The sequence below is a fragment of the Astyanax mexicanus genome, chromosome 19 (assembly GCF_023375975.1).
Source record: "Astyanax mexicanus isolate ESR-SI-001 chromosome 19, AstMex3_surface, whole genome shotgun sequence".
NCBI classification, from domain to species: Eukaryota; Metazoa; Chordata; class Actinopteri; order Characiformes; family Acestrorhamphidae; genus Astyanax; species Astyanax mexicanus.
Window position 1 is genome coordinate 30096919 of NC_064426.1, and position 12225 is coordinate 30109143.

The following is a 12225-nucleotide window of genomic DNA, read 5'->3' on the forward strand; positions in this document are numbered from 1 at the left end:
TTTCTTGATGACCTGTCCAAATGGCCTGAGAGTTCTCCTGATTGAAATGCAATACGCTGACAGGGCCCTTGCAGTTGAACGATGACTGGACATCTTGCTGTTTGAGGACTTCGTCAGCACCCTCTGGCTCCAGGTCATTTGTGTATTCAGATGATAAATGGTCGTTTACAAAAGGCCGCCATGGGTGTAATTTGCACCTCTGTCGCGGGCCTCTGGGGGGATGTATCCTCTTGCAAGACAAAGCCTGAGGCTGCGATACTTAAGAGCAATGGAATGTTTAAACAGTTAGATCATCACCGAGAGTTAGGAGTAACTTTATTATCATCATTATTGTAAGGTCAGGTATCAGTGTGACAGGAGAAAGTGAGATGTACTGATGGTTTTATGGATGACTTAATTGTCCGCTAAAAATAATGGTGCTGAAAATAAATCCCACATTTATCCACTTTAGTGGCCTAATATATGTGGATTTATCGTTAAAAGAATATAAAGACCCTAAAATACTTTTAAATACTTTTAGTTAAGTATATTTTACCCCAAATAATTTGCCCCCAATCACCAGAAATAGGACTCCTGGTGCAAAAATTCAAGCAGTTCAGTTTGGTTTGATGGCTTGTGATCATCCATCCTCCTCTTGATTATATTCCAGAGATTTTTAATTCAGTAAAATCATAGAAACTCATAATTTTTAAGTGGTCTCTTTTTTTCCAGAGCTGTATATAAATGTCAATTCATCAAGTTAATGAGGGAGGTTCAACAGAAAATGGTCAGAAAGTAATTTGTAAAATAAAAATCATACTTTTTAACATGAGGACTTATATCATTTAAAATATAGTTTGTACTTGTACTGTTGACTTAAGTATTTGTAACAAAAAATCTGAACAAAATCTCAAATTTTAGACATGGTGACTCTGCATGCATTGAAACTGAAGCACAAATTATAGTTTACAGGTTCTCAAATCAAAAAATAAAAGAATTTATAAGAAAGAGAATATTTTATTCTCAGATTAGAAAAGAACAGAGTGTGTTCCAGGAGCAAAGGAAGTCCCTATCCAGCATTAGTATATGTCCCTAATAATGTGGTCGGTGGTGGTATTTTTAATAACTTGATAATTTCACAGCTTGGCAGGTCATCCACTAAAACACACAAGTCTTTCATTTAGATTTGAAAGTAATTTCCTCCACTTGGCTGCTTTCCCAGATCTTAGAACTCTGTCCAAAGTGGTTGTGGACGTTAATGAGTGTCTCTCCATCCGCAGAGAGTTAGTTTTAGACATTAAGAACCCCCAGTGTTGTGTAAGAGGTCTGGAGATGAGTGTGTTTAAGTATGAGGAAAAAAAACAACATCCCGGTCAAGCCAAGGCCAATGTAACCTAATTACTGTCATAATAAAATGACAAATAATCTACAGCAAATGCTTACCCTGTTATGAGCCATTTTAACACTATTAGAATGTACTCATGATACAATCGACATTTAATACATTGACCAAGGGGTTTAGCAACTCTTAAATACAGTGCAAAGAGTCCATAGAGTCTATACATGGTAACTAATGAGCTTAATGCATTGTTGCTTCTTTAATATTGGAAAAAACGTTAATATTGTGTTTTATTTAAATCCCGCTGTCGGAATTTGGAGTTCCAAGTATGAAATTTCATGCTCAGAAATTCAGAGGAGCCTCACCAACCTTGAGTTCAGAATCCATGATGTCGGCCTCACACATTAACAGAAGTGGTAGACCAAACATGGGGACACAGAAAATTTTTTAACGTTTTCACACCCTAACCAATGGTAGACCCAAAGTGGGGACTTTAAAGAATTTTCACCGCTTTTCGCAGCTACCACTGGTAAACCAGAACCATTGGTAGACCAAAAGTGGGGCTTAGAAGAGTTTTCAACGTTTTCACACTTTTTTAAGTAAAAGAAATAGTAGTATACAGCGTATTATCTGTTCAATCTATTTGTGTGTCATTAAATCAGTCACACACACAGTACTGTTCAACTGTACAACTCTCTGTAGACATGGTTTCATAGTGTTTAAATGCGGGAAATGCTGGATAATGCATTATCAACTAGTATTTCTAACAATGCTAACCTGGGATATTTTTAGTTAGATAGTTAGACTAACCACAAAACATTAGTAACTGATTTTTAAACCAGATGTGGTTTAAAGACTCCAAAGTCTTTAGTTAACATTTAAAATTTGGTCATTGGAATGATAAAATCCAGTGAATCAGGATTTCTAAACGTTCTAAACGTTGTGACGTTTGATGGTTCTAAACGTTGTGACGTTTGATGGTTCTAAACGTTGTGACGTTTGATGGTTCCAAACGTCGTTTGATGGTTCTAAACGTTGTGATGTTTGATGGTTCTAAACGTTGTGACGTTTGATGGTTCTAAACGTTGTGACGTTTGATGGTTCCAAACGTCGTTTGATGGTTCTAAACGTTGTGACGTTTGATGGTTCCACTAAAACTGGTGAAAACGTGGGCTGGTTCACCAAAAAGGACGTGGAAAGGCACTACAAGTAGTGGAAGATCTACAGAATCTATGCTTTTCAGTCCAGAAAGAATTCATTCTAACCAATCAGACAAGAAGCCTCGTTCAAGAAGATCGTTGTGTTTCGCAGGTTTAGAGACAGATAAGCTTTCCTTAAAATAATCCCCTTTACCTCACTATTGAGTTTTCATCTCTCTCTCCCTCATGACACGACTGCGCTCACCCAAACGTCCAGATCAATGCTTTCCAACCCGGAATAAAGAGATTATCTCCAGACGAGCTCTCCCACCCTCCCACTGCGACTCGGCACGGTTCCTCTGGATCTTCACGAGTTTTACACTCATTTAACATTCTCATTCAACTCTAGTCTACAGGCCATGGCCATGGCCGGGGGAAGAAAAGGAGGCCAGTGCTGCTGAGATGGATCAAGTGTCATCTCTCTTTATGGATTTGACGTTGATGATGATGAAGGGAGAGGCTTTTTCTCATGATGGAAAATCTGAAAGATGAAACGCTTGACATAGGGATACAATGCGTGCGTTCCTTTGCCAGTAACTGGGTACTGACCTTATTAACATGATGATTCTGTCTGTTTGATTGACAATCATGAACCTTTAGAAAATAATTGAGTGTGTTGAAACTACTGTATAAAAATAATTTAGGATTGTCATAGGCTGGATATTTCTGGATGGTGGACTATTCTCAGTCATGCAGTGACACTAAGATGTTTTTACGAAAAGTTTTACAGCTGGTTGCGTCCTGTAGACAGTGTTCTGTAACTACTGATGACGCAACCAACTCAAACTGTGCAGCAACAGCTTCAGAGCTTCTGTCTCTGACTTTACTTTATCTACAAGGTGGAGCAGCTGTCAGTGAGTGACACCTTCCAACCAACCATCCAAATAATAGCTACTGTCTTGTGGTTCTTTGGGTTCCACAGCATTGAAGAATAGGGTGAAAGAAGGAATTTGGAATTTACTGGAATTCGGAGTTCCAGGTATGAAATTTCAACTGGAAGTTGGATTTCCTACTCAAAATGTCTGGAGAGCCTCACCAATCCTGAGTTCAAAATCCATGATGGCTGCCTCACACATTATAAGAACTGGTGGACCAAACGTTTTCACACCCTAACCATTGGTAGACCAGAAACACTGGTAGACCAACAGTGGGGACTTTTTTTTTAAAGAATTTTTTAACATTTTCACACCCTTTTTTTAGTAAAAGAAGTAGTATTATACAGTGATATATCTGTTCAATCATTAAATCATATATGATCAGTGTAGTTGTCCTGCTAAAGATGTATAAGGAAGAGACATTGAAAGGCACTGAAAAATAAAATAATTTATTTTGGAAAAGAACCATGAGCTGGCCCGTTATAATTCCTTAAAGGATTCGTACAGTGATGGTCACTTCACAGGGAACAAGACAGGAGATCGTGTGTGGATCGTGATTTATCGCTAATCCCAGTCCGTCAGTTCTTTTTTTTTTTTCTGAAGGAATTTCCGCGTGGAGTCGGCACTTTCGCTTTTCACCTTTTCGAGTTGGAATATAAAAGCAGATGATCAAACGATCATAAATAAATTAAGCATATCTGCTGCCGTACATGTAGCCATATGTGTACACGGTGTCACACTGTGAACTGTAAAAACACATTCTACAATATATTCAGAGAAACACATACAACGCAAAAAAGAAGGAACAGACACCGGTTTGCAGTCTTTCAGTCGTTGGTTTGGTGAGATGCTGGGAGGGGGAGGGCTTGGGGAGGGGGTCATCTGTTCTCTGAATCTGTTCTCTGAGTGTGATTCCAACACATGCGGACAGATGTGGACTTGTGGACTTGTTTTTGTCTTTATTAGTTTGTGACGTTTTCTGTACAAATCGGCGGAAAAACAAGGGCAGTGGATTCTTTTGATGCAGTTGCGACGTCCAGTTTTTTTTTTAATTGCTGCACGCTCTCACCCACACGTGTCATCCACACGATAGCAAACATCAGGTGCATGATCACAGCGTCCACTGGTGTAACGTCCTCATTTCATTTCACAGAAATAATAATAATAATACCCTACTGCTTTTTCCAGAGCCATTTGTTCCAGAGTACCAGGTGAACCGAGCGTTCAGGTTCCCAGAGCTGGGCTCTCAGAGCCTGGTTTCCAGAGCGCGGTTCCCTGCCGTCCAAGGTGCCGAGGGAGAGTTGACGTGACAGGTTCATGTGATGAGGGACAGCCTGTAAATGGTCCTCAGGCACACCTGACCAGCCTTTTCCAGGGAAAGCACCTTTTTTTTTAACCCAAGACTATGAAAACAACCATACCTTTTGCGTGACAAAACACAGCGACACCACAAAACCAACTAGTTTTTTGTGTAGTCTCAACTAGCTTAGCAAAGCTCAGGTAAAAGCTCAAGGTTGATTTATAACTGGAAACTGGAAATTTATAACTAAGAATAAAGGGTTTTAAACCATCATTTAAAACTGAAACGTGTTCTAAAATATTCTACAATCATAACGCTGCTGTCCAAAGAAAAACATGTATCTCCATTTTTCTTTACCTAATAAGAATAAAATCTTATTTTACATTTACCTCCATTCAAAGTGAAGGTAATTTCCTCTTAATTCTGGAGATACATCTTTTTTTTATTGTACATCGACGATATCCTCTTGTTGCCCAACCAAAACATTTAGCTGTGTTTATCATACGCTTAGAGCAAAGTGCTGTCTGTCACATTCCGACGTGACTGGATGAATGCAATGAATTCAAATGAACGTCACACAAAACTCCCAGTGATTTCTGTACACCGACGCTGAGCATCACTTATAATATGCTAATATGCTGCATTACATGCAAAGCCTAGCTTGAATTTCCTCTGTTATCTCTGTTGTCTCTGTTGTGTCTGGTCTCTCTTTTTCAAAATCTCATAAATTCTGCTTTTTTTTCAGGTTTAAAAATATCTTCTGACAGCTCTTAATATGTTTTTTTTTTGCAGTTCAGAAATATCTCTGACGAACAGTTCGTCTGAAGTGAACGGCTGAGGGAATATGCTTTATCTCAAAGAGCAACACTTTCGCGCATTCGTGACTGATTCAGATTCAGAATGATTGTCTGCTTTCCCAATGCTCGTACACTCGCGCACTCCGGCAATTGCAGTCATGGTACATACACTCATGATGGAAAGGGGGGGGAAATAAAATGAAAAAAAAAAGCAGCCAGCAAGTTTGTTCAACACTGAGTAACACCTCTATAAATAATAATAATATCTTTAAAAAAAAAAAGAAAAAAAAGAAACCGAACAAACCCCAACAACCAGCAGCAGACATGGTGGTGGAGAGGGTGGAGAGTCCCTGGACCCAGCCAGCACTAGGTGGCCAGGTGTGCTGCTGCTGTGATTGCGGGTCACTGAAACAAGAGTCTTGTATCAAACGAAGGAGGAGAAGCCCGTGGCAGGCGTCTGGGTGGAGGCTCCCAGGCTGCTGGGGGGCCGGTACAGGGTGTGCTGGCTGTGGGTCTCGGAGGACAGCAGCGAAGGTGTTGGAGTCCGGCTGCCTTTGGGCCTGAAGAGCGTGCCCTGGCCCTGGGGCTGCGGGGAAGGCGCGGTGTGGGGCAGTAGAGGGGGCAGCGGGGGCAGAGGTGGAGGGTGCGGGCGGGACTCCGGCTCCGCCACGCCGTCGGGCTGCCCGTAGCCGTACGCCGGGGGCCGGGAGACGCCCTTCTGCTGCCGCCGCCACGAGTTGTAGTAGGTGGGATCACTGATGTAGTGGTTGACAAAGGAGTGGGTTTTCTGTCGGTTGGGATCCATCTCGTATTCGCTGTCGCTGCCCTGCGATTGGACAGAGGAAAGACAAAGCGTCACTTTTCCAACTTGCTTTAATGTTTCAACACTTTGTGGTAGGGTACTGCTAAAATGAAGCTTACATAGGCCTGTCACAATAATTACATTATTGACTTATCTTTCAGTAAATGGACATGACTTCAATTATTTTAATAATCGTGATATCGTTCAATATGTTTGCACTTACAAAATGCACTTAGATATATTGTGAAGCACATAAAGACAAAGACACAGGGAGTAAATGAACTCAAAATGTGTCTTTTATAGGAAAAGTGAAAAAAATCAACACCCAAAACAAACTTAAAGAAACTTAAAGGCCCAGTGCGGCTCTAGTCACTTAACTTTAGTGTTTCTTAAGTTTGTGTTGCCTCAGCCTTCCTCTCACCGTCAGTGTATCTCTCGAGTGAAGGCTGAGGCTGGTCCAACGCGGGCCAGCTGGGACAGACCGGGGCTGCACGTCATGGTGTGGGGCAGAACCACGGTTCCCCTGCCTCTGCACTTTGCAATGTGTATATATATTATATTATTATATTTATGACTGTAACCTACTTTGGTTCAAGCTGAGAACGTTTCGGGTTCCAAAATTAGGTCCATAAACAGAAATGGAAAGTTTATTGTCTTTTAAAGGTTATGAAAGATTGTTATCATTATATTAGTGCCATTTAATGGTCTTCAAATGCCAACAATATCGTTTATCGCAATAATTTCTGGGACGTTTGCAAAAAATTGTTATCGTGACAGGCCTAAGCTTACGTAACACTATGGCTAAAGCTAACACACTACACAAAGGTACCAAAAAACAAGAGAACTCTGTATTTACTCTCCTCTTACACACTGATTACTGAACTTGATCAGAGGGTATCAAAAAGAATTGATAGACACACTTATACTCTATTACTATTGACTCTAGAAGGTTAAGGAAATGCTAAGAAGACAAAGACAGCAGCAGAACCTCTCTGCTACACTAAACAACCCACACACAGACATATGGAGCAGTATGGTCTCACCCAAAACTCTGTGGAGCCAAGACCTTGTATGAAAATACAAGAGCCCCCTGAATGGGTAAAAAGTCATGTTGTCATATTAGTTTATATGAATCTTAATAAGGAGTCTTGATCTTTTTGATAAACCCAACTGCTGTGATGATCTAGGGAGCCATTGCATACAACAGTCAGGTCAGCCATCCCTAGTAGTCACAAGTGAGCGATATGTGCAGAACATCCTATGGCCACATGTGTTGACTTCTTTAATGCCTGAGCTTCCAACTTCCTAAGGGTAGAAACACACTTGCTGTTTGTCCATGCGTTCATGTAGACAACTGGCTGCATTGTGAATGTGACTGAGAACATACTAGCCAATGTGCAACCCTTGTAACTGGAGGTTTCCACTAGAAGGCAGTAGGGGTGGGCAATATTATATCGTATACAATATATCGTGACACAGAAATATAGTGATATTAAAAATCCATATCGTGATAATAGGGCTGCTCTGTCTTAAAAGTAGTCTATTATTTACTGTGAAGCTTTAGGTGTATTTATTGTATAATTGTTTTAGTTTGCAGTTTATATGCATGCACTAAATATTCTGCAATATTATTTGCTGCATTATATTATTTTATGCTTTATTTATTTTGCCACATTATGATTATGCTGTTATACTCTTATACTATATTCCTGAAATTAATTAATTATTTTAGTTTTCCTATATCGCCAAGTATATCGTTATCGCAAAAATACCCTGAAATATCGTGATATTATTTTAGAGCCATATCGCCCACCCCTAGAAGGCAGAACGTAAAAAGGGCTTCGGGATTTACACAATTTAAACATGGCAAACGGCTTCCGGATTTGAACGATGCAAACATGGTGGTTAGCGGCTACACTGCCGCTAGCGGTTTTGTATGTATTGCACCTTGCGCACATGTCGCATTAATTTTTTAATGAGGTGCATGACCTATGCTCCAAACAGACGCAGGATACGCGAAGCAGCCATGATGCGTACGTGAACGCGTAGTTAACAGCAAGTATATCTCTACCTTAAGAATGTCTATAAAATCCAGGAATTGATGTGACCAGTTAGGATGCCATCTGCTGGGATGCTCTGAGAAGCCATTGCATTCAACAGTCTGTCACCTCTAGTAGTGACACAAGGGGCAATAACAGCTCTGCAATTTGTGCAGGACATTCTGAGGCCACATGTGTTGCCTCTCATTGCAGGACTTTTCGCTGGCATTTTTCAGCAGGATAATGTTCGCCCACACACAGCAAAGATTTTCCTGAAATGTCTCTACCAAGTTTATAAACAATCAAGCATTTACGGGACCTACGAGTGTAGAGCAGGATCTACAGTCCCAGCTGCAACATCAGTGGGTAAATGTGCTGCAGGATGCCATTCCGAACCTGTATGCCTCCAGGTCCAACTGTCTAATCTTCTTTTCGGACTCGAGTTGGTCAAACTGGGTAGTAGAACCTTCTTTATACTGTACAGTTTCCCCCAAAATCAACATATCCTTTCACTCTAATATTTTAAACTCTTTCAGATCATCTTTCCATTCATTCAATTCCAATAACTCCTTCTTGTTTTTTTTTTTTTTGTCAATGAATGTAGTTAAGCCCATGCGCTGCTCCTCTGTGAGGCTGAGATTAGTAAGAGAGTGATTATAGCCTTGCAACTAAGTAAATTATGCACATCATCACTCCTGGAAGGGCACGCCGAGGCTTAGCAGGGGTTCTGCTGAGTGCATTTATTTGCACAAGTGAGCAAACAGAGCAAATGAATGTAGTGTGGAAGAAGAAAGAGTGGGATCTCGCCTCAAAGACTAAGTGTTTATGTGACTGTAGAGGAGCGCTGTTTTTACAGTGTTGGTGCCTGGCAAACGGAAGGAGTAGAAAACCCACCCACTGTGAGAGAGAGTGTTGGGATAAAAGAAAGAAGAGTCTCCCAGCTGCCAATCACTCACAATCATGCTGTTAATATTCTACAATCAACTTAATCAAGTTTCTGTGGGCCTTATTTCTAATAGGGCTTGGGCAATTTCTTGATTAAGTGGAGTTACTTGATTAAAGCAAATATTGAGAAATTTGCATGATGATGAATTAGCCTTTTCCACCCCCAGACTAAATAAAGGAGGTTCAAATGGTATTTTGAGAGATACCATAAAACAGAGATGGGCAATGGGGGCCTTGGTCCAGCAGAGTTCCCCAGTTGAATCAGGAAGAACCAATTTTGGAGCACCAGAAGCAACCATTTGTTGTCATGTTTCAAATATACTGAAGGCTTGGTGTCATTGTCGAGTGGAGTGCATTTTCGTTTAGTGCCAGATCTTATTTATTAGCACTTTGACAGCCCAAAGTTATGTCAATGAGGTCCTGCAGCCAGTGGCCCTGACTTTTCTGAATGTACAGTACTGTGCAAAAGCCTTAGGCACCAAAGCAAATTACAGTAATCCGTTTATCTCAGCAAAATTAGTGTTTTTACCTGAAAAAAAGCACCACATATGATTTGAACAGATGCAAATAAACATACATACAGTAAACTGTAACACGGAATTCTCATTTTAACTAAGTATGTTATATTCTGTGAGCCAAGAGCTGAAGAACAAAGTGTAGTTCCAGATTTCTCCTGGATGCTCCTCAGCCAGCATGTGTGTATGTTCAGTTCCATCAGTTGCTCACCTGATTTACCAAATTTACCAATTTACCAAACCAGGTGTTGATATGATATAATGAGAACTAGAAAGAACTCTTTAAACTCAGATGAGGAGAGATTATGAGATGTTTTAAGGAGAACAGGGTGTAACAACTATTTGTGCAGCCATTATTAATCTCATATTAGACCTTTTTAAAGGCCTAAACAACTTACAGATTACATCCAAGCCATTAGTGGCGCTATTACACTCCTGAGTACATAAAACCTATATAGATGTATAAAAGACTTTTTAAATTTCTATTTAAAAGCCGTTTGACCAGTGGTAGGATGGTCCCCCCTTTAATGTGAGTCTTGGTCCTCCCAAGGTTTCTTCCTCCTCCTGCAGCTCTGAGGGAGTTTTTCCTTGCCTCCGCGCTCACTGGGGGTTCTGTATTCTGTATTTTCTATGTGTAATGTTTTGCCTGATTCTTTGTCCTGTAATCATGTTTCTGTAAAGCTGCTTTGTGCCAACACCTGTTGTAAAAAGCGCTATACAAATAAATTTGATTTGATTTGATTTGACTTTAGCTTGATGCAATCAAGCTTCTCTAACAGGCTCGCAAAGTGGACTAAACACTGCCATTACGATCGGGAGATTGCTGGTTCGAATCCTGATCATGCAGCTTGCCATCAGCTGCCAGAGAGCCCTGAGAGAGCACAATTAGTCTTCCTCTCTCTCTGGGTGGGAAGATAGCACTCTTTCTTTCCCCTCATTACTCCTAGGGTGATGTCGATCAGCACAAGGCATCTGTGAGCTGATGTATCAGAACTGAGTCAATGCACTTTCCACTTTTCCAGTTTGAAAAGAGGCGTGGCTGATTTCACATGTATTAGAGGAGGCATGTGCTAGTCTTCACCCTCCTTGTGTTGTGTTATCACTAGTGATAGGGGAATATAGGGGAGCTGAGTAGCAGCTAAATTGTGGAGAAAAATGGAAGAAAATTAGAAATAGATCTTAAAAAAAAACTTCTGTACTAATTTAATCTGACAAAGCATATAGGAATTCTTACAGGAAAGTTACACACGGTTATGCTATTTTTAGTCTTCAAAACCAATTAACTGTCAACATAAGTCCTGGATCTCTCAATTATTAAGGGACTTGATTCTGACAGCCCCGGGTTTGAAAGCTGCTGAGTCACTCAGCTTATGTTTGAGCCCTCAAGATCTCATCTTAGGCCAACAACGCACTTCCTGTCGGATAAAATCAAACTCCCACTGAATAACTGAGGCCCAATCTTTGGACATGAGAATCAGCATAGGCCATTGTTCCCATCTGTCTCCCACTAGGGAGGTCGCCACGCGCAGATGACTAAAATGGCAAGCTGCGTCTGCTCGGATCGATACGGAGCTTCATTTGTCAGGCAAAGGTCAAACTCGCTCATCTTTATCGAATAGAATGGCAGGCTTTTTTTTTCAGGGCCGAGTCTGAAGCCGTTGGGCTTGTACAAATGTTGTGGCACTGGGGGAGGGGTGTCCACCCATGTCCTTTCCCATGGGGAACGCTGCAATGCATAATGGAGTAAAAGGAATGCCTCTTTATCTGTGATGTTAGAGGACAGAAAACAAGCAGGCCTATACAGACCAATGTCAATAGCTTTAGAGAAAAGCTGAGAGTCTTCAACAAAGTGGGCTGAGAGCTTCTTCTTTGGAGATACAGGTTTAAAATAAAAATAAAACACATTGGAAACCCAATACACACTAATCTACACTGATAAAGAAAGATACAGAATAAACAATTTTTAGTTAATCATTTTAAACTATGAAAATAAAAAATAACTTTTCCAGGACTTTTTTTCCAGATTCAGATTAACTTTGAACCTAGAATAAATCTTTTTTTTAACTAATTTTCTTCCCAATTTACCTGAGCCAATTAACATTAACACAATACATTGCGTCAAATATCAATATTTTTTATTTATACATACAGCTCTGGACAAAAAAAATAAGATTTTGCTATTCATACGTATAGTATGTTTGAGTAAAATTAAAATTGTTGTTTTATTCTATAAACAATGGACATTTCTCCCAAATTCCCAAATTAAATAAAAATATTGTAATGTGGAGCATTTAATTCCAGAAAATGAGACATGGCTGAAATAGCAAAAAAGATTTCAGAACTCAAATAATGCAAAAAAAAAAAATAGTTCATATTCATAAAGTTTTAAGAGTTTAGAAATCAATATTTGGAATTTGGAATAACCCTGGTTTAAA

The 12225-nt window shown here is 40.1% G+C and overlaps 1 protein-coding gene across 1 annotated transcript in view; it reads right to left on the bottom strand.

Moving 5' to 3' along the window:
• Positions 1 to 3825: 3825 nt before the first annotated feature.
• sdk2a (sidekick cell adhesion molecule 2a) overlaps positions 3826 to 12225 on the bottom strand; it is a 277542-nt gene continuing 269142 nt past the window's right edge. The window contains 2 exon segments of the mRNA XM_022673506.2: positions 3826 to 6213; positions 6216 to 6315. Coding sequence (XP_022529227.2) covers positions 5588 to 6213; positions 6216 to 6315 — 726 coding nt within the window. The 3' untranslated portion in view covers positions 3826 to 5587.